Source organism: Saccostrea echinata, unplaced genomic scaffold, assembly GCF_033153115.1.
Source record: "Saccostrea echinata isolate AGI-Se365-2 ecotype Australia unplaced genomic scaffold, CSIRO_AGI_Sech_v1 ptg000049l, whole genome shotgun sequence".
In the NCBI taxonomy this organism is placed as follows: Eukaryota; Metazoa; Mollusca; class Bivalvia; order Ostreida; family Ostreidae; genus Saccostrea; species Saccostrea echinata.
The window spans coordinates 1,271,908-1,298,585 of NW_026889798.1; the positions used below are offsets into that span (position 1 = coordinate 1,271,908).

The window sequence follows — 26,678 nt, forward strand, 5'->3', positions numbered from 1 at the left end:
CCATGGTTACTAAAACAGAATTTACTTTGAAGTTCTTTCAAAACGAACAAGTAGACGACTCTAAGATACACGATTCTATGTGTCGGTTTTTGATTTCTACACAGGGTGTTGCCATGGTAACTAAAAATCAGAATTTCTTTGAATTTCTTTCAAAGCCCTATTCTTCCTACAGGTTTGGTCCGATTTCAATGTGACTTGGTACAAAAGTAGACTTTACTTAGATACATGATTCTGTATATCGGTTTTTGATTTCCAAGTGGTTGTTGCCATGGTTAATAAAATAGAAATTTCTGTGAAATTCTTTCAAAACGCTACCCCTCTTACAATTTTGTTAGGTTTCAATAAAATTTTGTACACAAGTAGACGACTGTATTAAAGATAAATAATTCTCTGTATTACTTTTTGATTATGACAAAACGTTGGTGCCATAGTTACAAAAAAATCCTCCTCCTACAGTTTAAATTTCAATAAAATGTGGTGTGCAACTAGACTATACTTAAATAAATAATTCTATTAATTGGTTTTTGATTTCAACACGGGTCCTCCGGATGAGACCTTGAAATCCAAGGCCCCGTGTCACGGTAGGCGTTGGCACAATAAAGAACCCTCACTGCTTAATGGCCCTGAGTGTCGGGTAAGGTCTAAATTTGAAGCCCTTCATCGGTATATGGTGACGTGTCTATATGAGTGAAAAATGCTCGAGCGGGACGTAAAACAACATACAATCAATCATTGATTTCAACAATTGATGTTGCCAGGTGTTAGTTTAAATAGACATTTTTGTGAAATTCTTTCAAAACGTTACTCCTCCTACAGATTTATTCAGATTTCCATAAGACTTGGTACTCCAGCATGCTAGAGGTTTATGGCGAGGTACTTTTGACTTGGTGCCGCGAGGTATTTAAGGAGCGTAGGGACTTTAAACGAGGCTCTTACTTGTAGGAGTAGGTACACAAGTAGACTTTACCAAGATCGATAGTAAACAACAGTAGAGCTACAGTCTCGTCACAGACTTCTAATTATACATTCAATCTGTTAAAAATCAAATATCTCATTCCAAACTTTGTTTTACAAGGTTACAATCATAGTTCGCATAAAATGAATACTCTTAAACAGTGCAATGGTTTATAGCAAAGTAGTGTAAATTCAATTAAAATTTGTCAACTTTTAGTAATTATAATTTGAAATTTAGCATACTTGGACAGGTCTGCTCTATAAGACTTTTCCATGATGTGTTAATAAAATAATTATATATTTTTATTGTGTGGTTTCCTTTCACTATCTGCTATATGGAGGTATGATGCACCAGAAACTAGATGAAATCCCGCGCAAGCGCGGGAAATTGAATTTATACCAAGTGCTACCGATAGAAAATATATTGTAATTTGTACTGACAGCCTACAGACCTATAGCAGGAAGAAATACTTTGTTCAAAATCCCACATGAAGTAGATGTATGTCTCCTCACACACCCCTTTTTTGTAAAAACTTGAAAAATAACAATTTCATTGTAATTGACGTCTATTGTGAAACCTGTTATACTATGTTATAGATATTGTACTCCAGATGCTCTTATTTCATTTCTGTGAACATGGTGAATGATAAAAGCAGCGAATATGCAGATTCTTTTTTTAAATATTAATAAGCTACATACATATTTATAAACCAAGACCCAAGTACCCGTGTAAAAATTAGCTTTTAACGCCCTAGCTATGAAAAGGCCGAGTATTTGATACAAAAGACTGTATTCAGAAAAAAATGAAATATTTGGATTAAAGCACAAAATTCCACTGCTTTAATTGTATTTGAACAATACCTTATTCATTAATTTTCTCTTTTCATGTAAGCAAGTTTAATACGAAGTACAAACTTTACCTCGGGTTCGTTGCCACGATGCTCTCAGTAAGGAATATATACAGATTTTACCGAAAAATTTATCAAAAAAACCTACTGCATATATATGTAATAGTCTTTCGATATATAAATATATTCACAACTTATAGTGTTATCGATGAATTACCATTTTTTGATGAACAATCACACAAAAGCTTTTTTAATGCTATAATCTCCCGTTTTTCTTTTTAACATCGGGCTCGATGCTGTTTGTTGTTCTAGAAGCTTCCGTCAATATTAAGATCGGTGAATGACGAAAATAATTTGCACATTTCCCTTTTCGATCGGTTATCACAACTTCTTTCTTTTATATCATTTAAATCAAGTTTTGATTGAATAATTCAGCGATGACGTTTTATGAAATAAATAAACGATTGTTTGTTGTCAGTTTCATTAAAAATTGCCAGTAACTTAGATCCGCAAACCGGAAACGCCACCATACTCACGTTTTTGCTATTTCATGATTGTTTATAGAAAATGAAAGTAGACTTTTAATTTAATATACGATACTTACTATGCGAGTGAAATCTAAATATAGTTTACGGACATCATCTTGTATCTAGTGTATTGTTAGAGGAATAAGTAAGAACCCTGGTGCAGCCGTTTCGGAGTTTATTTGCAAAATTTATTAATTTATAAGTATAGATTTTTAATGGATGTTTAAAGTATCGCTCTTATTCACCAATAAAAGACCCTTATGAGAGTTTCATTATTTTACATGAATTTTTTTCAGAGAAAATGTAAAAATTGTTTTGGTTGCAAATAAGACACTTGAGAGCTTCAGATTTGCTTTCTATTAATGCATAATATAAATATCTAATAAAAAGTATCAAAAAGAGTCAGTTGGACATTTCATTTATTTTAATGAAAAATTATTTCTGAATATGAAAATCATAATTTGTTCAGTGCAAAATTTGTCTTTTTCTAATGTACACCCAATATGAATTTACAAAACTTCAAATGAAATTAACTTGATACCATTTCTGAATCATGATGAATGAGGATTAAACAATACTTTCATGTAACTGTATGGTAAAAAATAGTAGAATAGTATTAATAGAAGGATGGAATGATAAAATATCTTTACATAACATTTTGAACCTTTTTAGCTCACCTGAGCTGAAAGTTCAAGTGAGCTTTTCTGACCACTGGTCCCATTATGGTCTAGCATTCGACCGTCTGAAAACTTCACATTTTTGACTTCTTCTCAAGAACTACTGGGCCAATTATAACCTAAATTGGCACAAATCTTCCTTGGGTAAAGTGTGTTCTTAATTGTTCAATGAAGGGCCAACCCTCCCCCCTCCCCAATCAAAGGGGAGATAATCAAGAAAAGGCAGAAATGGGGGGTCATTAAAAATCAATGAGCAAAGCCATTATTAATATTATTAGTAACATTTATATGGAAGCATCTTTGGGTAGTTATACATGTATTCATTTTAGTTAATCAAAATCATTGAAATAATATCTGAATTAATAATAGTTTAGATACTTAGTGTAAAGTCAATTTAAGGATTACACCTAAACTAAAATAAGAACAAAATAAGTGCTAAAACCACATACTCTACAAAACAAGCATACAGCTAACTCCAGATTTGCTTTCGTTCTTAGAGTGGAATGGAAACTATGCTAATCTATAGTTCATATAATAAACTAAACCTTCATTTAACAATGTTTACAATTTTATTTCAACTAACAGAAAACAGATATTTCAAATTCATACAAGCATTCACATTTGTAATAATATTCTTTAGAAATCTATTAGATCTATACAGTCACTGCTGATTTTGAACCTATGAAATTTACCTGTAATAGGGCTGTGTATTGAGCAAAATATTTCGATACGATACGATATTTTATAAAGCGATATGCGGTAATTGGATTCTTTAACAAGTCTATCAAAAAAGACTTGTATATCATTTAATCCATAGATTTGATAAAAACTGGGTGTTTTATTACCAAATTGGAAGTTCATGTCTCGATCACTGTCTTTACAAAGTACACTTCAAATTCAAACTTTTAATGATTGTAAAACTAACATGTTAAAATATAGTTGTCTATGTATTTTGTAATAGTTATTTAAGATGTGCTATCTCCTTAATGTTTATTTCACTATTGATCATTTTGAATTCAAAACAGTTAAAAATAACCTTTGGTGACTGAAATTCCCAACTTTTTCACAGAATTATAAGAAAAACTGCCTGACCGATACGTATTGGAAGTTATTTTTCTATACGATACATTCCTGAATATTCGATACGTATTGATTAATCGATATATTGACACAGCCCTAACCTGTAAGGTATGTGATCATTACACATTTTTTTAATGTAAAATGGAAGAATGAAAACAAAAAATGTGTAGAAAAACGATAACTTTAAATAAATATAGCAAAATACTTGCACCACCTCTTGTGATTGCATAGTATGTAGATTTTTTTTCAACATCTGAATGACACAGCACTTGATCTGGTTGAGTTGCCTTCTTAGTAGAGGGTTCAGGTCATCGATCAAAGTTCAATGGATATGTGATTAAGATGTGGCTTTGGTATTTATAATCAATAAATAGTCCAGGTCACTTGCTTCATGGGTGAGGCTCGTTCCAATGTGACATTCTCTAAAGCCTCCCTTGCCATCTCTATAACATTACAAGACTTTTTAGTATAGAAGCATAAAAAAAATTACTTAAGGTTCATTGATACATGTAAGAGAGATAACTCTACCTGGAATAAATGACTAACGTTACATCAAAAGTTTAGACTGTATCAAGTTAAACTTATCTCAATAGTCTAACTTGATAAGACTAAACTTTTAATGCAACTCTATTACATGTCTTCCTTATTATTCCTTTATAAAATTGTCAAAAGCTAAGGTAATTTCTGTCAAAAGTTTGCCCTGCCAGGTATGCTGAAATTGTGTATATTTTAATTCTACTTTGGATTTCTTTTGGAAAATTATTTGTGTAAAAAGCAAAAATTTAAAATGAGTGAAAAGAGAGATGATGAACCATAAATTTTTGTTTCATTGATTGAAAAAATTATACTAAATCGGGGCTCTGAATAATTTTGAAGTGAAGAGGTGAATTTATCCATTTGAAGAGACTTTTAAAATTATTTTCAATAGTTTACTACTTGAAGCAGCCAAATCCGCTTATTGAAACAGTGATAAATCACCCTCCCCCCTCCTATTGAAATCCCTGATATAATATATTTTAAAAGCAAGCTTAATGCTCTTTCAATCTTTACAAATTTATTAGAATAAACTAAATAGAATATTGTAAAATTATAATGACATTTTTTTTAGAAAAAATTAAACGCAATTTATTGGGAAGTAACTCAGATTAATGTCTAAGTTTAGAATTGATATACCTGTGATTTTGGGACATCCGTGGAAAAGGAATATGTTGATTTGTGGACAGAATTGAAGAATTGCTTCCACTGACTCATCTGTTAATGCCTTACAACCATTAATGTGGACTTCCTGTGAAACAAATTAATTTCGCACAATTGACAAAATTTTGAGAGAATCATGGATAGTAAAATATGTCAATGTGAATTAGAAATTCCAACCACTTTTTCTTTCAGTAGCTTGAATTTTTTTTTCTGGGCACCATGGAGCTTGAGATAAAAGGTCTCTCTCTCTCTCTCTCTCTCTCTCTCTCTATCTATCTATATCTATATATATAACCTACCTTCAGACACTGGTTACAGGCACCTGTTGCTATATTCATGATCCCTGCATCTGTAATCTGTGTAGTAATAGAAAATGTAAATAATACCAGTGTATGTAATATAATACTTGGCAATTTCAATTTAATGTTCAGTATTTGTGAAGTGCTTTATTGAGCATGTGATGAATTAAGATCAAACTTTTAGATGAATTCTAATTTAAGTTAATTTAAGTTAAATACAAGTTTTTAAATGTTTCATCTTGGCCACTAACTAACTAATCAGAGCTCTGAATATTTCTTCATCATGAGAAAATTTACCTTGGTGTTGGAAACATTGAGACACCTGAGAAATCGTGAGTTTTCCCCTAAAGCCTCTAGACACCTGTCCGTCAAAAGTGAACACCCACCCACATTCAGGTAACGAAGCTGTGGACAGTTTGTGGACAGGGCAATCACAGCCTCGTCTGTCAGGTTAAGACACCTTCGCAGGTAGACGGTCTGTAGATTATGACAATTTTGTGCTAGCTGGATAATTCCTGGAATTAGCACAAGATACAAAGTGAGTTTAGGGATTAAATGTTTCCAGAGTCATTGTGGAGAGAGAAGGGACTAGGATGATTTACATGTACTTCTCATGACTTCTTTACAAGGAAGATTAAAAAAAAAATATGTACATGGTACCATCCTATCCTTCTTTTTAAAGGTTACAAACTATTTTTGTGTTGTCATCCAATATCGTTTTTAAATGAAGCATGTGATGATAATCTCCTTTTCAGGTATAGAGACAGTGAGACACATGCAAGTTTTCATGTTATAACTGTTCATATATTACCTTGAGTTGAAATACAGGTGTATTGGTAAGAAAAAAGATTTTACAATGATAACTGAGAAAACTTGTTTGTATCAGATTGTACAATTTACCACATGGAAATGGCTAGATTGAGATTGACCAAGTTTATTACCTTCAATGGAGATTTTGGTACCTTTCAGATTGAACATTACATGCATGTTGGCACACGAATCTGTACATTTAACTCCTTAGAATGAGATGTGTCTGATGAAAATAAGGTATATTTACTCCCTGGATATAAGAACTCTGTATGAAATTGACCAGTGTATTACCTTGAGATGAGATGTTGGTTCGAGATTGTTTTGCTGAGTTGAGAAATCTATCTTTAGAAGCTGGGGACATATACATGGGTGATAATTACCTTGAGATGAGATGTTGGTACGAGATTGTTTTGCTGAGTTGAGATCTATTTTTAGAAGCTGGGGACATTTACAGAGGTGATTTAGTCCTTCATCTGATACGTCTGATTCACTAAGGTCTAAAACCTTCAGATTTTCATGTATCACCTGTATAAATAAGAGTCATTATCAATGTTGTACTGTAAACATACTTTTTTCCACAGGGTCAAAATTCCATAAAATCAAAATTTCTGTTCAATCCGTGGGTAAAAATTTAAACAGATTTCTTGGATTGCCTTTCTGTGCCTTCAATGCCATTTAAGTATGCTGTGACAAATTTCCATGGAAAACATGTGACAGCATACATGTACATAGCATAAATTTAAATTCCACAAGGAAAAAAAGTATGTCTACAGAAATTTAAACTTATTTCAAGTTACAGTTTAAGCTAAAAATGATGCAAGTTTAAAAGGTATGCTTTAAAAAAAAAATTATACTGGCTGTCATCTGTACATTAGTACTTTACTTTTTAAACCAGTAATGTTAGATAGAACGTTCTATCGTTAAAATGATATATTGTCCTACGGACCCAGTTTGGTGAGGGCCTGTCCCTAGACACAGTTAGATTATTCTAACTACAGTAATGTATATAGTTGTACATTAATTCTTTTCCTTTAATCTAAGAATGAACTCCTTCATTCTGATGTGAACTGATATCTTGTCTGAGTTTTACATACTTTTGGAAGATTTGTGTCTGTGATACAGCCCCTCTTTGACATGAGGTAGAGACATTTGTCTTTTAGGTTGCCTGGTAGCAGGGTGATGCTTTCAATACACATGGATGAGAGATTTTTCACTACACATTGCACAGTTCTAAAAAAAAAATAATAACAGAACAAATCATATATTAAGTTCTTCTATTTACCAGCCAGAAATTTCTAAGTAAATGGGAAAGGGTGATTAGTTGTTTGAATATTTCAATACAAGAATTTATGTCAAATCAGTAAAGTAAACATATGTACGTTTATGTATCTTTGAACAAGATACTATGAAAACACTGAGAGAAGTAAAAAAAAAAAAGTTATCAAAACTTGCTTTGACAACTCTTGGTAATTTGTATAATTTAAGGGCTTATTGGCAACATTACATCGTTTAACTAAGAAACGTAAATGCTTACACGTCCAGCAGTGGGGCAACCTTTCCGTACCCAAGAACGTGAACAGTGGCGAGAGACTCCATATTGTTAGAACTGACAACCAATCAGCTTGTTGGAACTCTTTAGTTTTTAGAGGAGAAAAATATGTAGTCAGATGACTAGACAAACAACGTCATACATCGGCAAAATGGCAGATGGACCTTCGAAAAGTGATATAAATGCTATTTTCAAGCGTTTGCGATCAATTCCCACTAATAAGGTTAGTTTTAAGGGACACTTTGGTAGAATGTAATAGGATTTTTGTCTATATCAGACTTTCCACCCCAGAACTTTTACATTCTGCCCCTTGATCTGACGTGTGGAAACGCATATGTGGCATACATTCGAATTTTCTCTGTAAGCCGACACTTTTTTCCTCTCACATAGTAAATGAATTTATTTTGCGAATGTGATGCTTTTACATATGTTCCATGACAAACAAAATATTATTTTACACATCAGTCTAAGATTAGGAGTGTGCACAATAATTTCTAAAATAAGCAAACAAAAGACTGAAAATGGTAACTGTTGACAGTCCCTGTCATCAATTATGAAACAAAGTTTTTTGCTGGAAAAAAAAAAAATAAACATGGTAATGATAGCTAATATAAAAGTATTGTATAACAGCATAGTCATTATCTGTTACATACAGACCATGTATCGATCAAATAGAATGTTCTGGAGAAATTAGAGCTGGAGATTCCTTTAACTGTTACACCAGAATTTATAATTTATTATAATAAATTGTTTATGATTAGACCTTTGGGACCAGCACAGTTGTGTTTTATTTAACACGAGATTCCTATATACTGCCAATAAAACTTCAGAAAAAAAATAATTTGGGTCAGTATGCACAATCCAAATGTTTGCATCACCAAAGTGTTGCCTTAAGAACTTGCAATGTGAGTGGCACTGATTGTAGTGCCTTTAAATTTAAACTGAATCGATTTCATCATGATAGAACAAAAAAAGCATCAATAATTTTTAGTACCAAAAGCGGTAATATTTTGACATTCCGTTATCAAAGTTGAAACATAGCTCTCGACTCTTACCTATATTTCTTAAGAAAGATTTTTCAAATTTCGGTATCAATTTTCTAATAATCACAACTCTCAAAAGAATTTTTTTTTCAAATTATTTTTTTTTTTGTAGACATGCTTTGACTGCAACAGCAACAACCCCACATGGGCCAGTGTGACATATGGTGTGTTCTTGTGTATAGACTGCTCAGCTGTTCATAGGTCACTGGGTGTTCACGTAACCTTTATACGCTCCACACAACTAGACACAAGCTGGACATGGCTGCAACTTCGTGCAATGCAAGTTGGTGGAAATGCCAATGCTGTATGTATACTTTAAAAAGAAAATTAATGTATAATTTTTTTTAAATAAATGTAAAGCCATACCAATTTGCAATCTAGTTCGTTGGATTCGCCGCTTCTATTTGTAACAATTCCAAATTATAATATTATCAAAAAAATATGTCCGCCTGCACATCCAAAAATATCCAAGTACATTTTTTCTCGACTTTTTTTACCAAACGTACAAAAGACTTCGGAACACATGTTGAGGAATGACAGAAGCATGGGATGGAGAAAGATTGTACGTCGTAACTCATACTGTGTAACAATGTGTCATTGTGTGAAGTTTTTCACGATGCCTGTCTACTCTTTATATATATGATACATCAATAGTTTAAAAACAATGGATGTGAATTTTTTCCTTATACTGCAATCGAACTAGAAGCGGAGGAAACTTTAGAAGTGCTGTTTGATGTTACTATAAAGAGAACATCAAAAAGTCCACGGAAGGCTTGATGAATATTGATGTTTGCTCTATCAAACTTAAAAAAAAAATTAAGAGCGATGTAATTGAGATTTCAAGACTGGACCTGCCCCTAGGAATTTGCATGGAATTGAAAAGAACTTCTGTAGAAATGAAACTAAATTGCAATGTATGTAACACGTATCACTCATTCAAAACATGACAAACAGAAAGTAGGGGCGTTTTCACGTTTTATGAAAGCTTCAAAAAAATATTCTCACCCTGGAAAAATTACAGGCAAACGAGACCACAGAATTTATTGAATGATTTGATAGATTGGACAACAAATTGGAGAGGAAATTCTTCAAAAAGACCTTATTTAATGTAGCAAAACATTACTTGTTATGAATTATTTTTGAAACCTGAAACTTTTTTATTTATTGAAAACAATATGAAAAAAGTTATAAATCATAAGTTCATGTGATATACAAATGATATCTAATTATTTTAAGTTTTTATTTTTTAAGCGCTAGCTCTTTGGTATCATGCTTTATTCATTTAAAAAAATTATATTACTTGTATTCGCTTGCCTCATAATTTTTAACCCCAAAATGAAAAATAATATTTGTAAAATTATTTCGCCCTCTCGCATCACTTTTTATTTTTGAAAGTCCGAAGAACTATTTTACATATTGGTGTGGCCTAAAGTTGATATTTTAAATTACCCAATCAGAGAATTTATGATTGACCTAAACATACTAAACAAGTTGAATCTAAATCCTAACAGAAGTATATGAGATCCGTTCCAGGAATTGTTGAATTTACATGTGTACATTTTAATGTATAATGTGCATTCCTACTGTGTACAGTTATGTGCATGTATACAAGTAGATTATAAGATTCAGACTCAACACTTGAAGTGTACATCAGTAGGTGTTCCTGTAATGATAAGAAACAGGTGATGCTTTTACAAAAAAGGAGGTACCTTGTGGAAGCGACTTAAATTATGTATGTTATGAAATTTATCTCCAACAAATATTTTAGCTGGTACAATCATGATTTCAGCCGGGTAAAAGTACTAGGTTCCAACAGATTTTGAAATTCTGGTTATATGTGCATGGAGACTACCCAATTTTCTTTTATCCCGACCTATACTGTAGTGAAGTTCTGCGGTATGAGAAACACACTAGCTTCCATTTTCTGTATTTTAATTTTTTCCTCTTTTTAGACTGCCTTTTTCCGTCAGCATGGTTGTACAACATCAGATGCCCAACAAAAATATCACAGCAGAGCTGCCAAGCTCTATAAAGACAAACTCCACTCCTTGGCAACAAATGCTATGAGACTCCATGGAACGAAGGTATGGAAACAAACATTATGTCTCCTAAACCACGAATTTGAAGTATCAAACAATAAAAATGTACTTTAATCATGTAAAAAGCAGAAATATTCATTGGGGATTAAATTTCGTTTATTTTGTTGTTAACAATTATCAATGAAATTAAATCCCACACGAAATTTTTAAGTGACTATACATGTATATACTGAATAGAGTTACTTTCAAAACAAAGAAATTTAATGCCAACGAAACCTTTTGAGAGGACAAAACAAATGCCTATAACATTATCCTAGCAGTTAAACTGATTAGTGAGATTATAGTGGTAAAATTGTAAAATTTTTTTTGGAACAACTCAAATTTATCTACAGATAAACTAAGAACTAGTGTAAGATCCAGTTTACTTCAGATCTTACCTATATTGAACCCTAAAGTACATTTACATGTATTTGTTTATGTATTCATCAAATATCTAACTTTAAAAACTTTTATTTTAGGGAATGACCATTTGATTCTGAATCTGAAAAAAAGGGGTGTGTGTGTGTGTGTGTGTGGGGGGGGGGGGGGGGGGGAGTAGTAGCACTTGTCAAGGACATATTATTTATTTTCTTGCCAGTCAAGGACAGATTACTTATTTTCTTGACAGTCAAGGACAGATTTTTTTTTTCTTGCCTGTCAAGGACAGATTATTTATATTCAAAAATTTCAAGGACAGATTATTTATTTTCAAAATCTTCCAAACCCCTCCCCCTTCAGAATCAAATGGTCATTCCCTTAGGCCATTGAATAATTTTACTGTAACCTGTATATTTTCCTACAGTTACACATAGACAGTCATCATGAACCCACATCTCCCACGACAAAAGAGGAAGTTGATTTCTTCAAAGAACATGCTGACAGTATTGACTCCACACCTATTGCAGAAAATCAGAAGCTGTTCAGTGCATCAGAGCCCCAGCCAATCAAAAATGGCAATCTGAAAAAGGAGGATTTTGGTAAGATGAAATTTTAGCCAATCAAAATTCAGATGTTGAAGAGTGAGCCAAAACATCCCCAAATTAGAAATGACATATGTGGGCAGATGATGAAATATACAATTCAGCTACATGAAAAGAATATCATATTTAAAAAAAGTATACTTGTACAAAGAAAAAAAAAAGCTATAAAAACATATAGCATATCTAAAGCAGCTAAATTAAATGTAAGGATCTGTTTGCAAAAATGACATTCTAGCTTAAGAGAAAGGGCATACTCAGAATATTAGGCAATATGAATTTACAGTTACATAATGAATTGGCACTTTATCATAGACCCCTCTGAGGGCCCCAGTGTAGAAGCAGCCTTAAGTATGTCACCAACTTCAGCAGCCGCTCAGGCGGAACCACGGAAATCCATCATTGGAGCCAAAAAACCTGCTGGCAGGAAAGGGGTAAGATCTAGCCCTGGGGCCATAAAACTTGGCCAGCCCACTTTTGATTTCAATCTCTCTTTTATGATAGAAATTTATAGTGGAAAAGTGAGACTGAGATTAAAATTGAGCTCATCAAAGGTTTATGGCCCTTGGAAGGGGTAAAAGTACACATTTTGAATTATGAAAATTTTTAGCATCCAATAGATACAGAATTTTTTTTTCTTTTTTTTTTTTAAATTGCTAATTATATGATCCTTTTTATAAAGGAATTTATTTCCATATTTCATTTACAAGTTTTATGGAAGGGGTAAAATAAGTTGCCCAGTATCAAGTTTTTAATGAGGAGTAAAGAATATATGATCAATCTCTTTCTTTTGACATAGGGGGAACGGTAGGGGGAATGATACTAGGATTTGTAATGTTATGTCAAACTTTAAATACATTTATAAAAAAATTCTGGGTAGCTTTATGGTATGATTGAAGTTGATTTGATAAGAGAAATGGAAAGGAAAAAATAAAGTGTCAACTCTTTATGTTGATTGTAGAAGGGTGGTCTTGGTGCACAGAGGGTTAAAACAAACTTCTCAGAGATTGAGAATAAAGCTCAGCAGCTGGACAAGGAGAGGGAGGAACTGGCTGCCAGTCGAGCTGTCCAGGAGGCCAAGTCTGAAGAGGAAAAGGCCAAACAAATGTAAGGGGTGGATCCAACAAATGTAAAGGGCGGAGCCCACAAATGTAAAGGGGTGGATCCAAGAAATGTAAAGGGGTGGATCTAACAAATGTAAAGGGGGTAGATCCAACAAATGTAAGAGGTGGATCCAACCAGAAAGATTTATGGGAGGTAGAGTGGGGGATTAAAATAGTCTTGTAAGGATTAAATCACAGAGAATATTGGGGAATTTAGATTAAAGAGTTTTAGGTTGGATAAGAAATAATTTTTTGATGTCAGCTTTGAAAATGCACATAAATTTTTAGATCATAAATGAAGAATGGAAAACACCTATAATTTTCTTTTTTTCCTTCTGTTGATTTGAATCGCAGGTTTTACTTTATTATGATTACATAATTATGTTGAGTTTCATTGAAAAGGTCTGATAAACTAAAATTGCAAAATTTACTCAGTCTTAATTTTCTTCAATAACATGAGCTTCATTCTAACAGGGCCTCTATGAGATTAGCATACCAAGACATGAGTATAGAGAGAAAGAAACAAGAAGAGAAGTTAAAGCAGTCAGACCCTAAAAAGGCAGAACAATTAGAGAGGCTCGGCATGGGGTTTGCTTCATCAAAGTAAGTCAGAGGGGCTCTTCAAAGGATTTCTTTACCTTGATAATTATTTAAGTAGTGGGGTTACACACATCTAATGATATTTTTTTGTTGCTTATGATAGCAAAATGTTCATAAAAAAAGCACTTTCAGAGACAAGTATGTATGCTTAGAATGTTTATTGGATGTTTATTGAAAAGGAAATTAACTTGTCTTTGCCTCAAGAATTGCTAATGTTTTCTTCAAATTTGAAGACAAGTATACCAAATGATATGTTTCTATCAATTGATTTATCTGTCCACTAGATACATCAAGGTAGAAGTGGCTTAATTTTGATAATTGCATGTGTGTGAGGTCAGGGATAATCTTTGTGTAATCAGGCATTGCAGCAAAAGTTGAAATGCCATGGTCTCGTAAAGCATATGTCTTCTTTGAATTATTCTTCTTATCGTGAGTTGATTTCTGCTGTTTTTCAGGGGGATGAGCCATTCAGCCATGACAGATATGCAGGTCATTGAGCAGGAACAGCCAAATTCCTCCAGATCAAAATACGATAAAAAGCCATCAAAGGGGCGGAGCTTTTTTGATGATGAGCTGGACGACTACACTTCCTCTTCCTCTAAGTATGAATTTAAGGAGTGGATCCAGATATTTTGTCATCCTTCTTATGTTTCACATTGAAAGCTTTATCTTTTTAATAGTGAATTTGTATGTCATCTATTTAGTATTTTACAATTAACATATTATATTTTTATTTTGTTTCAAGAGATAAATTTTGATTTTTCTGTGTTAAACTTATGTTAATAGAGACTCCTGTTGGATTCTTCGAAAAAAGAAACCATGAAAATACAAATTTCTTCAATCCATACATTTTCTCAAATGTAAAGCAGAAAAAAAAATTAATTGGAGGTTTGGATAGCTTTAAGAAGTCTATAAACACAAAATTCTTTATGATTTTTAAAGTTCAGAAGTATATACTATGCCCATTTCTGCTGAACTAGGTATTAAAGACTTTTTGTACATAGGTGTGACCAAAACTTTGATTATGTACATACATGTAGATATGACCGAAACTTTGATTTTGTACATAGATATGAATGAAACTTTGATTGTGTACATACATGTAGATATGACCGAAACTTTGATTTTGTACATAGATATAACCAAGACTTTGATTTTATATATAGGTATGACCTAAACTCTAATTTTCTATCTAGGTATGACCGAGACTTTGATTTTGACAAGAAGGACTCCTTCGGCTCTTGGGGAAACAACAACAAATCTGGGAGCTGGGACATTGACCGCTTCGACTCCAAACAGAGCTTCTCCGAGACCCTGTCCAGCAAACCCCAGAATGACGAAAAGTAGGTCAAATATTGGTGTGAAAGATATATAGTTGTATGGCAGGATATTGAAAAAATGAATTATTTTGTTGATTGATAAATAAATGTTGGATTGTTATTATTAGTATACATACTTATTTTTACTGCTGCCCAGTTTGGAGGAGTTGTATGATGATGAGGATTCAGGGTAAAAAAAATTACGTCACAGGGTACAATACACAAGCTTACAGTCCCCCATAAACAGGCACAAAAAAAAATCAGATTTTATGGGTTTTTTTTTTTCATTCTTATAAAGATGTTACAGTAAAACTCGTTTAGTGCAGATGATATATCGAAGTTTTTCACAATCCCCTGAGAAATTCTTAACAATTCCTTATAAAAATTTATGGATATAACGAACTTGGATATAGCAAATTTACGGTGATAACGAACTGATTCTGTGTCCCCTAGATGTTAAAAATAACGAAATTTACATCTTTTATAGCAAATTTTCAAAGATATCAATTTTGAATATTAAACTAACATTAATTTTGTAAGTATGAATTGTAAGTATGAAAGTCTACTCATCAAAAACTTTTGAATCCAAGGTAAATTTTGTATTTTATACTTCCCTAAAAACATTTTGTAGTCATACTTTAAGGAAAAAAATCTATATTGTGAATTTGCTAGGTATACTTTAACGAATTCGTTATACGGATATAACAAATTACGAATATAGCGAAGTAAATTCACAGGTCCCCAGAACTTTGCTATAACTGAGTTTTACTGTAGCAGTGATCAAATCAAAAAAAATTTTTAAAAATTAAAGCACAAAACATTATTTCTGCTCACTCTGTGTAATGATATAATCAAATTTTGGAAATATGTCCTTTTAATATCTGTCGAGGCTAATAGATATAAGCCACAATGCATTGGATGATTGTGTTGTGGTTCTCAAAAAAAAAAAAATGCTGCATTGTTTACCCTGGTTAATTAGGTCACCCAACTGTAACAAAATTGCCTCTAATTAATAATAGGGAGGACAGTGTAGCTTAGTTTAAAGAAAACATTATAGACCTGTAGTTAGTTGTGAGAAGTTTTAGTTTGATGCTTCAGTTGAGTTTTCCCACAGGTAAACGAACACAATAAAGGGGATACAAAATAGAAGCTTAAGTTTAAGTTTCTGTGATGTGGGATGGTCACCATTTATTATGGTCCAAGTAATATGACCACAGGAGCCTGTAATTTAACTTATTGTTTTCAGTGGTACATGGGCAATTATAGATTGATCTCTGTGAAATCATTTATTTCCGTTCTGTTTATGGGTTCTCGTTTTCAGAAAGTTCTGGATAATTTTTTTAACTTGTGATATAGTTAAACTTCACCATACATTTTTGTGCATATTGTGAAAAGTGTGTACATGTGGAATATTCCATGAAGTGAATGATTTTCTGTTCAGTGGTAACCATTCTTCAATTATATATTTTATTTCATGGGAAATAAAATTACATGCAGTTGGTTTTTCATTATAAGGAGAAAAAAACAACTTATAAACATGTAAAATGTATTTTGGATTCAAAAATTAACAAAAATAATTGATTTCACAGATGGTAGATGTAGATAGTTACGGTAACTATGAAACAACACGTGATACAGAGCATGGCAATGTAGTTGTTTCTAAACTTGCTTTTGAATTTAGCTTTTCTTTAGTACATACTAGTCAAGAAAAATCCTCCTTGATACCTAGGGACATGATTATTTATTTTCCTTTTTATCAAAGGGAATGTTTGTACCCAAATGATAATATTTAATATTTTCCCTATTCAAAAAGTGTTCAGAAGTCAGGTAATTAGTTATTTGGCTTCAGTCTTGAAGAAAATACAGATAAATGCAAGGTCTTTATAATTAAACTGCATGACTTGTTAAACTTTTGAAATTGATTATTTTTTCAGACAAGGAAGAAGCCGTAAGGCGTATGACTACAGTTCACAGTCGACGTCCGAAGAAGCCCAGAAGAAATTCGGCAACGCCAAGTCTATATCTTCAGATCAGTTTTTCGGGAAACCGGATGCAGATGTAAGAACCCTGTCTATTGCAGAAGTGACCACAGTACCATTAAAATAAGCTAAATCAAGCTACAATTGAGTCCAGATATTTTAGTAGACATGATCAAACAAAGTTACAATGCAGAATTTTCACACTTATTTTTTTGTAACTTAACACTACATGTAATCAAATAATGATTGATACATCAAAAGTGGAATAACTCTAGATTTTAAATCATTCTAGAGCAAAACATTCAATTTAGTTTTTAAATAATTGTTGTTATGAAGTAAAAGAACATTTTTTTTTTCTGCAGTCATTAATTTATCTAGTATTTAATTCCTACATTTTAATGTTGGTAAATAAAGAACCCAAGTAAGTAAAGGCTTTGAAGGCATTTTTGAAATTATTGAAATATAGAGTTTCGGATGGCAGTCATTTGATATCACAGGTATATACGTGGAGCATCTAGCTCTCTGAGATTCTTTCACATTGTAGCCTGAAAACATTTCCGTCATGACAATGAAAATCAAATTTTTCCTCAAAGTAACATGCAGATATATTGTAGCAAGAGTGAACTATAATTCTCAAAAGAAAATCTGAGTGAAAATTACTGATCACTTTGTAGTTTGAGATGCGTCAGAATTTGTCCAGATTTGAGGGAAGTAACAGTATCTCCAGCTCTCAGCTGTTTGGTACGGAATCCGCGGGTCGTAAGAATTATTCCAGCAATGCTCCCGATCTACAGGATATAAAAGACGGAGTTCGTCAAGGGGTCACAAAGGTCGCAGGGAAACTTTCCAACCTAGCCAGTGGTGTTATGAGTTCATTACAGGTAGGACTTAGTAAATCTGTACATTATAAAGTGTATGAATAATTATATACATATAGTGTGATTATTGTTGTAAATGTATCAGTTTGTATTTGAAAAGTTTAAAGGTATAATGTAAGCATCTATATATAAACTGGTAAGCCACGTTGATTGCCATAAAGAAAAAAAATGGGTCTAAAAAAGAACTGCTAATTTTTCAAGGGTAGGGAATCTTATGTGACAAAAAGTGTTTGAAAATTGTTATTAAAAGAAACGGACTTCTTTTGTTTTCCTTTGAATAAAGAGATAATACATACTGGTGCATAATTAAGAGGGCTTTAATATATAATTTCTTATGATTTATTGCATTTGTGATTAAAGTTGGCATGTTTAAGCAAAAACACCTCACACACTAGATTAACAGCATCCAGGAAAGTCCCTTTCCATGTAAACTACATGTATGTACAACTGTACAAGAATTAAAAAAAAAACTTTTTAATACACTGTAGTACTAATCATACCAGCCATTTGTTTTGATTAAAAGCATGCCATAATATGTATAATATTTGTAAATAGAAAAAAAGTTCTTGACTTCTTATTTATATTAATAATTAACTCTGTCCTTTGCAGAGAAATAAATAACAAGGTAACATTACGGGCTTTTTTTCTGGTAAAGCCTGGTATTTTTATCTTGTTCTTTTTTCAAATGGGGAGCTTTGTGTAAAGTTTTAATGGTTCAGTGGCAGTCCTTTGTTTTTATGTATCAGTCCCATCCATTCCTTTATCATTGTAAACTTCAGCATCCTTCAAGCTTGATGCTTACATTGCATGGCTGGTGAAGGATATTCTTACAGGCCGAAATTCGATTTTTTTTTTTTTTTGATGATGGTAAGTTAACATTGAATTTCATAGGTGCCAATGCTGATTTGACACTCAATATGAAATTTAAATTTCTCACAAACACACACACTAAATTGTCGTAAGGTATATTTATAATAATGAAAATATTATTGGGGGGTGAGGGTTAAAGGTGTTATGCCCTATAGAATACACCACACTTTCATTTTATATTAAATACTCTAAATGTGGTTATAACAGGGGGTGGAAGGGGGAATAATTACATATTTCTGATAAAAATTGTGCATTAGTGTCGGAAGCATTTCTGTGACTCTTAGATCTAGAATATTTTAAGTGACTACATGTATGCATGATAGTTTTTCACATGATTTTGAGTTTAAAGCGTAACTAGACTCAGTCTGTTTATTTTCATCACATGTAATTAAAAAATAATAAAAACAAAAAACTCCTCCAGTTTTTCAGTATTCTTTATTTTTCAGATATTGCTATATATTACATTTACCTTTTATCCATAGCAAATTAAAAGCATATTTATATTATGATATCTTTTTTTTTTTTTTTTTTATAATATCCTTATTTACTGGCATGTGCTGTATCACCTGAGTTGTTATTATTGTTAGTATGGTAGAGGATGGTGTAGTTTTATTCACAACATAATTCTAGTTTTCATTTCAAAACATACTTGTATAGAATATCAAAAAATAAAATTAAAACTCCTTTTATAATCAGGTCAGATTTGATCTGAAGAAAACTTGATTTGTTGTTTTACTGTCAGTATTTATGTATAAAAATTCACAGTTTTAAAAGAAAGTGACTACCTCCTCCTGACCAGATTTTATTTTCTATAAATGCATCTGTGTAATTCTTATATCTACTCTGTTTAAACTTTTTATATTGTTTACCTTTGGTGTAGGTGCATGTCTTTATTTTTGATACATTCAAACTTTAAAATCTTAAACGTGGTGGGCTGTAAAAAAAAAAAAACTGAGAGAAGTTCTGAGGGTTGCAGATATTACAGTAAAAAATGCCTCAAATTAATATAAGGTCAATATCACTAACTCACTTTAGCTTATTCTTTGTATTCAACATATTGACTCTTGAGATTCAGCTGTAATTGTGAGGCCTACAGATCCAAACTTGCATAGATAATTCATTAATGAAAGGATATAAGCAGTCTTGTTTTGGACAGAGACTTTGGTGTAAGAGCATTTGATCGAGTTCCAAGTGCTTAGAAATTTTACATTCTTAAGTGTTCGCTCTCGTGGCGCAGTGGTTACAGCATCTGATCTAGAGTCAAGGAGTAAGAACCTGGTCCTTACGTCAAAACTTACGTCGGGTTCGAATCCACTGCGGTATGTGGAGACCGGTCCATCGGATGAGACCATATAAACCGAGGTCCTGTAGGTCGCAGTAGGTGTTAGCATGAAAAGATTCCTCACTGCTCAATGGCCTTGAGTGCCGAGTATAGGTATAAATTTGCAGCCCTCCACCAACAAGTCTCCATATGAGTGAAAAATTCTCGAGAGGGACGTTAAACAACAAACAAACAAACTAAACAAAAAAACATTCGAAATTAAATTGATGTTTGCAACATTGTGTGTGTCCAAAAAAAAAAATTCTGAAGGAAATTTTTTCCCCCAAAGTATATTTTAATAAGAATGAATTAAAGATGGCAATGCATGTATGACAGATTCTTAAAATATGTAAATTTATGACCCATTTTTATGATGAGGAAATGCTACATGTACCATGAGTTTTTATTCCAGAAGCCAGACAATCTTTGATGTTTATAATGAACTTAATCTGTTAATGCAACAAGTTAATTTAAAAGTTGTCTTGCATGTGAAGCATGTACATTTTCAAAGAGAGCTGTGTTGTTTTTGATTTCAGTGTGTATTTTTGTTTGAATTAGTTCTCACAACTAGAGTAATTTTGTGTTTTAGGATTGACAAAGCCTGCCATAGCTAAGGTTTGCAAGTTTCTCAAGTAGTTACACTCTAGAAGAAATCACACTCTTTTTCACTGTAGAACAATTTATTGAGACATGTTTTTGCCAAACCCGAATTTGCAAATTTATGCCTACAGTAAAATAATATATTTTTACCCAGTAGTTGGAAATTATAAGTAAATGATTAACTGAATATGATGAATTACAAATCTAACATGGCATTTTATGCTGTCCAAATGCACTTTACATGGGTTTTACTATTTCTATACACTGAAATATTTCTATATGCAATGGAAAATTTGATTACATATTCAAATCATATCATCAATCATCGAATATTCTTCATACTTAGCATTATAATGAGTTGTAACTTATGTCTGTAGATCATCTAAATTATCATTATGAAGCTAAGAATTACAGTTAGTAAGGATAGTTTTTTATCTTCTGTCTGCTGTGAACTGTGACTTTATGAGTTGTACACTAACCAAGATACATTTTCTAGTTTCTTTTTCAATATAACTAATGTATTTATCTTCTACCCTTTTTTACACTTCACTTTGTAGTTTAGTCTTAGTCAAAATTTGTATGCTTCTCTAACATCTTAGTCTCACAGTCATCATGCAAAAATTCTATAATAGTGACTACTATTTTTGAAATGGGAGCTCTAATGAAAACAAGACAGCACTAGGCTTTCTTTTGTGGAGCGTTGATGGTTGGTAGGGATTTGATTGGGATTGTTTTTAAGTGATTTACGTACATGTATTCCTTTATTACATATACACATTTGAACTAAGCTCATGTAAACACTTTCGTATTGTTTGGTTTGTAGATAAAAAGTCAATGTAAAAACATTACATATTTATATTATCGAATAAGATTTAGAGGATTGCATCTTTAATATTTTTTCTACTTTTATTACAGGACAAATACAGTGGTTGACAAAAGCTTTATATCTAAACTTATTTAATAACTGAACTAATGGTGGAGGCAGGGATTTTATACCAAACATTCAAATTGGTGAAAACCCTCAAAGAAAATTATTTCAACTTCCGTGACTTGATTGGAGTCTAGTCGGTCTCAACAGGCAGATTGCCACCTAATGGAAAGACATTTTTTTTTTTTTTTATTTTCACTTCATTGATATTACATGTATGTGTATATATATCTATGATTCATTCATTTAAAAGACATCAGTTTCACCTGGACTTTTTGTACATGTTTGCTAATAGTGTAAAACAGCAATTTGTTTAATGTGTAAAATGAATGATTCTTAGATAAGAAAATGAGAGAAATATTAAGTCACATCTTCCTGTATTTATGGCCAGGCTAAGTATTTTTGGTTCAGGAGTAATTGATTATTTATTCACTCCACATTATTTTTGTTCCCCACAAGATACTGGTACCATGATAAACATCCGAGTCAGAGTACATGTTTGTATATCTATTTAAGTACATTGTATCATGATTTAAAGCTGAAAATGGATTAGTTATTGAGAAAATAAAGAGAAAATGTACAGTTACATTATTTTATTTTTGTTCTGTGTCATTTAAATTCATTGTATTTGAGTGGGAGGAATTATTTAAAATGTAAATCACTCTATCAAAGCCCTCCCCAATTTTAAATATGGTACATGTATAAGACTTTTCATTAATATTATTTTTTTTGTTTTCTTTCCAAATTTACATCTTCCCTACCCTGTTCTACTGAATTCAATATGTGCATTATGTCTGTGCAAAAATGTTTAGAAATATTTAATATTTGTCAAAAAATCTTGATTGAATAGGAGCTTTTTATAAAAAAAGAAAAAATACATTCCTAATACTAATATTTCTTTAAAAAAATCAGTTCTGATATTGTAAAATGTAGCAATGTGAGAAATTCATATTTATTTTATTATTTAATATACTAGGAAAAGATTGGTCATTGCCTTTGTACATAATTTAATAACAGAATTTAATTATTTATGTATTAAATGTACATGTACCTGTTTTCTCTCATGAAATTTGATTCTTTGTCATGCATATTTTAAAAAAAAATTACAGAGTATGATTATGAATTTTGGAAAAACAAAATTTAAATATTTGAAGTAAATGGTAGAAATATTTTACAGTGTTTCATTATACTTGAATATTACTGAAATTATTTGTGAACAAAAATCTTTATTCAGCACATCTACAATGTCAAAAAGTACATTGATGTGCTTGTTCAATGGACATAACTTAATCCTGGAGAAGATGCATTGTTAGCAAAGAACGAGGGCACATTAAATTGGCATTCGGCAGGAATATGGGCTCACTTGAAAAGTGAAAATTTCATTGACATAACACATGAAATTTAGCCATTCTTTTGATGTATCGGGTTCCTGTGAAATGGGAAATGGAAATATTTTCCGAATATTATGTTTTGATTTGCTAAAAAAAATAACTTGAAAATTGGCTCGATAAGTCATTTGGTACAAAATGTTGCATTTTTAAACAAGTTTTTCTAATAATTTGCTATATCTTGGTCATCTCTCTGAAACATTATTTGCATGCATTTTAATTGAAAGAAACGAGGAAATATTTGTTAAAAAAAAAAAAAAAATGGAGAGAAGACCCAGAGACCATAAAAAATGAAGTTTTTCCCAAAAAAAATCTCATTGTGTAAATGCGGCCGGTGCTTCATTGTCGTTTTCATATCGACATTTAGTATGTAGCGATGATAGCTAAGTAGTCCAGTGCACAGGAATTGAAAAGTTTTCGGTTCGATCTTCGCATGGGGCGTTTTTTAGCTCACCTGAGCTGAAAGCTCAAGTGAGCTTTTCTGATCGCCCGTTGTCCGTCGTCCGTCCGTCTGTCCGTCCGTCCGTCCGTCTGTCCGTCTGTCCGTCCGTCTGTAAACTTTTCACATTTTCAACTTCTTCTCAAGAACCACTGGGCCAATTTTAACCAAACTTGGTACAAAGTATCGTTGGGTGAAGGGGAGTGTAAATTGTTAAAATAAAGGGCCAAGTCCCATTACAAGGGGAGATAATCAAGAAAAGACAAAAATAGGGTGGGGTCATTAAAAAATCTTCTCCTCAAGAACCACTGGGCCAGAAAAGCTGAAACTTATGTGGAAACATCCTGGGATAGTGTAGATTCTAAATTGTTAAAATCATGACCCCCGGGGGTAGGGCGGGGCCACAATAGGGAATCCAAGTTTTACATTGAAATACATAAGAAAAATCTTTAAAAATCTTCTTCTCAAGAACCACTGGGCCAGAAAAGCTGAAACTTATATGGAAGCATCCTTGGGTAGTGTAGAATCTAAATTGTTCAAATCATGACCCCCGGGGGTAGGGCGGGGCCACAATAGGGAATCCAAGTTTTACATTAAAATATATAAGAAAAATCTTAAAAAATCTTCTTCTAAAGAATCACTGGGCCAGAAATACTGAAACATATATGGAAGCATCCTGGGGTAGTGTAGATTCTAAATTGTTCAAATCATAACCCCTGGGGGTAGGGCGGGCCACAATAGGGAATCTAAGTTTTACATTGAAATATATAGGAAAAATCTTAAAAAATCTTCTTCTCAAGAACCTCTGGGCCAGAAAAGCTGAAACTTATATTGAAGCATACTGGGATAGTGTAGATTCTAAATTGTTAAAATCATGACCCCCCTGGGGGTAGGGCGGGGCCACAATAAGGAAATCCAAGTTTTACATTGAAATACATAAGAAAAATCTTAAAAAATCTTCTTCTCAAGAACCTCTGGGCCAGAAAAAGCTGAAACTTATATGGAAGCATCCTGGGATAGTGTAGATTCTAAATTGTTAAAATCATGACCCCCTGGGGGTAGGGCGGGGCCACAATAGGGAATCCAAGTTTTACATTGAAATACATAAGAAAAATCTTAAAAAATCTTCTTCTCAAGAACCACAGGGCCAGAAAAGCTGAAACTTGTATGGAAGCATCCTGAGGTAGTGTAGATTATAAATTGTTCAAATCATGACCCCTGGGGGTAGGGCGGGGCCACAATAGGGAATCCAAGTTTTACATTGAAATACATAAGAAAAATCTTTAAAAATCTTCTTCTCAAGAACCTCTGGGCCAGAAAAGCTGAAACTTATATGGAAGCATCCTGGGGTAGTGTAGATTATAATTGTTCAAATCATGATCCCCGGGGGTAGGGCGGGGCCACAATAGGGAATCCAAGTTTTACATTGAAATACATAAGAAAAATCTTTAAAAATCTTCTTCTCAAGAACCACTGGGCCAGAAAAGCTGAAACTTATATGGAAGCATCCTTGGGTAGTGTAGAATCTAAATTGTTCAAATCATGACCCCCGGGGGTAGGGCGGGGCCACAATAGGGAATCCAAGTTTTACATTAAAATATATAAGAAAAATCTTTAAAAATCTTCTTTTCAAGAACCACTGGACCAATAAAGCTGAGGCATATTTGGAAGCATCCTGAGGTAGTGTAGATTCTAAATTGTTCAAATTTTGACCCCCGGGGATAGGGCGGGGCCACAATAGGTATATTAAAAGGGGGGAAATCTGGTAAAGAACAGCATGGCCAAAGTTACTCAGGTGAGCGATGTGGCCCATGGGCCTCTTGTTTATGCAAATAGTCAATTCTTTTGTCAGTTAAATTTTATGTACTCATTTATTAAATTTTAAATTGGATAAATTATAGTTCAGTTGCACTGAGAGCGAAAACAATTCTTCCATCCTACTGAATTTTGATATACACTTGTAATTGCATTTAACTATGCCCTATTATCTTAAAGGTTTTAATATTAAGTGAATTAAGTGTTACTATGTTATCGTAACTATTAAGATAATCGGTCTTAAATATTATAATATGACAAGGTATTTCAAACTAAATGTAACATTTTCCTATGTCTGTATGTGCGTAACTTTGTGAAGTCTGTCCAGCTGTGGTCAGGCAGCCGACCACGTTTTAATTAAACTATAAATGTTTCGTACACATGATTTCTACAGATCACACACGCCAAATACGTCCATCTTCTTTACCTGAAGTGAGAGAATGAGGTTATGACTTTGTGTCCCTGTATTATATTGATATATTAACGGAATAAATGTTTTTGAGATGAGAAAATTAAAGAAAAAAAGATGTGCATATTGTTATTTTTGTGTACATGATACTTTTGTCATTCTGCTAGTTACATACAAGATAAGCAACAACCGCAAGATGTTCAGGAAAAAGTTATTTATTAATCTATACATATTGTTTTTATAGTCTTTTAACAGATTATTCATATTTAAAGTTCAGCAACTAACCTTCATATGAAAATTATGAAATCTTTTAAAATTTTAGGAAAGGGGGGGAGGGGTAATTGAAATGCATGTAGCTTCAAAATGAATCTGATAACTGTACTTCATATATTTTAAACATAAATGTAAGTCACTTACACTTGACCTATGGAGAGAACGATTATAGGTATTATGCCTGCTGTTCAATCCGTTTCATTTGTAATAAACAAATATATTTTAAACTAAGTCACATATAATAATTAGTACAAAATATAATAGTTATAGGAAAATTCATTTTTTTTGTCAAGACGTTGAAATCTGCTCTTGAGGTGAAATATAACTGCAAATTTACAATGAATATTTCGAAAAGCAAATGTGGCATTACTACATCTACAAATAGTTTCCGACACAAATTTTATTTTGAATGAATATAAAGCATATTATTTAATATCTGTTGGAAATTACTTATTTTGTTTCAATTTTGATACCTGTATGGCATACTTAAAATTTTAACCCATAAATATTAAAATATTGAAAAACGATGGCTACCATGGCAACCGTATCATCCTTATAACCCTGATGATCATGGTTGATAATATAATTTGATATTTTCATAATATATGATACCATTAACGTAAAGCAAGTTAATTATAGGTAAAAATGAGAAAAATTCATAGTGCGGATTTTTTTTTCACGGACCCTTGCAATCACTTCCTTAAATTAAGGCACTTT

General features: G+C 32.4%; 2 protein-coding genes across 5 annotated transcripts; one reads left to right on the forward strand and one right to left on the reverse strand.

Annotated features, from left to right (window-relative positions):
* Positions 1-3,556: 3,556 nt before the first annotated feature.
* On the reverse strand, positions 3,557-8,047 carry LOC133203276 (protein AMN1 homolog). Of its 2 annotated transcripts, XR_009723371.1 has the most exons (8): positions 7,927-8,047; positions 7,487-7,622; positions 6,773-6,917; positions 5,880-6,097; positions 5,583-5,639; positions 5,260-5,371; positions 4,188-4,529; positions 3,557-3,698 (listed from the first exon to the last, which is right to left on the reverse strand). XR_009723371.1 is itself a non-coding variant. In XM_061339095.1 (7 exons), the coding sequence occupies exons 1-7, from the start codon at positions 7,986-7,988 to the stop codon at positions 4,450-4,452; spliced, it is 810 nt and encodes a 269-aa protein (XP_061195079.1). In that variant the 5' UTR covers positions 7,989-8,047; the 3' UTR covers positions 3,557-4,449. The 2 variants fall into 2 exon arrangements, 1 of the variants encoding a protein (XP_061195079.1); XM_061339095.1 differs by having other exon boundaries at positions 3,557-4,529.
* On the forward strand, positions 8,026-22,223 carry LOC133203272 (ADP-ribosylation factor GTPase-activating protein 2-like). 3 transcript variants are annotated; one of them, XM_061339090.1, is made up of 13 exons: positions 8,026-8,164; positions 9,097-9,288; positions 10,937-11,068; positions 11,865-12,039; positions 12,355-12,473; positions 13,001-13,146; positions 13,617-13,745; positions 14,198-14,344; positions 14,939-15,085; positions 16,996-17,119; positions 17,715-17,921; positions 20,699-20,724; positions 21,625-22,223. In XM_061339090.1, exons 1-12 carry the CDS (start codon positions 8,060-8,062, stop codon positions 20,702-20,704), a joined length of 1,629 nt encoding a protein of 542 aa, XP_061195074.1. In that variant the 5' UTR covers positions 8,026-8,059; the 3' UTR covers positions 20,705-20,724; positions 21,625-22,223. The 3 variants fall into 3 exon arrangements, with proteins under 3 accessions (XP_061195074.1, XP_061195073.1, XP_061195072.1); XM_061339089.1 differs by lacking the exon at positions 20,699-20,724 and adding an exon at positions 18,528-18,543 and having other exon boundaries at positions 21,625-21,684; XM_061339088.1 differs by lacking the exon at positions 20,699-20,724.
* Positions 22,224-26,678: the final 4,455 nt, after the last annotated feature.

Bases quoted from the DNA above. Each gene is read 5' to 3' on its own strand.
- LOC133203276 (XM_061339095.1), bottom strand. From the start codon at position 7,988: ATGGAGTCTCTCGCCACTGTTCACGTTCTTGGGTACGGAAAGGTTGCC. The intron at 5,372-5,582 runs GTAGGTTATATA...TTTGTTTCACAG, and splicing joins CCTGTAACCAGTGTCTGAAG to GAAGTCCACATTAATGGTTG. The intron at 4,530-5,259 runs GTATATCAATTC...GTAATGTTATAG, and splicing joins CGGATGTCCCAAAATCACAG to AGATGGCAAGGGAGGCTTTA.
- LOC133203272 (XM_061339088.1), top strand. From the start codon at position 8,060: ATGACTAGACAAACAACGTCATACATCGGCAAAATGGCAGATGGACCT. The intron at 8,165-9,096 runs GTTAGTTTTAAG...TTTTTTTTGTAG, and splicing joins GATCAATTCCCACTAATAAG to ACATGCTTTGACTGCAACAG. The intron at 9,289-10,936 runs GTATGTATACTT...TCCTCTTTTTAG, and splicing joins TTGGTGGAAATGCCAATGCT to ACTGCCTTTTTCCGTCAGCA.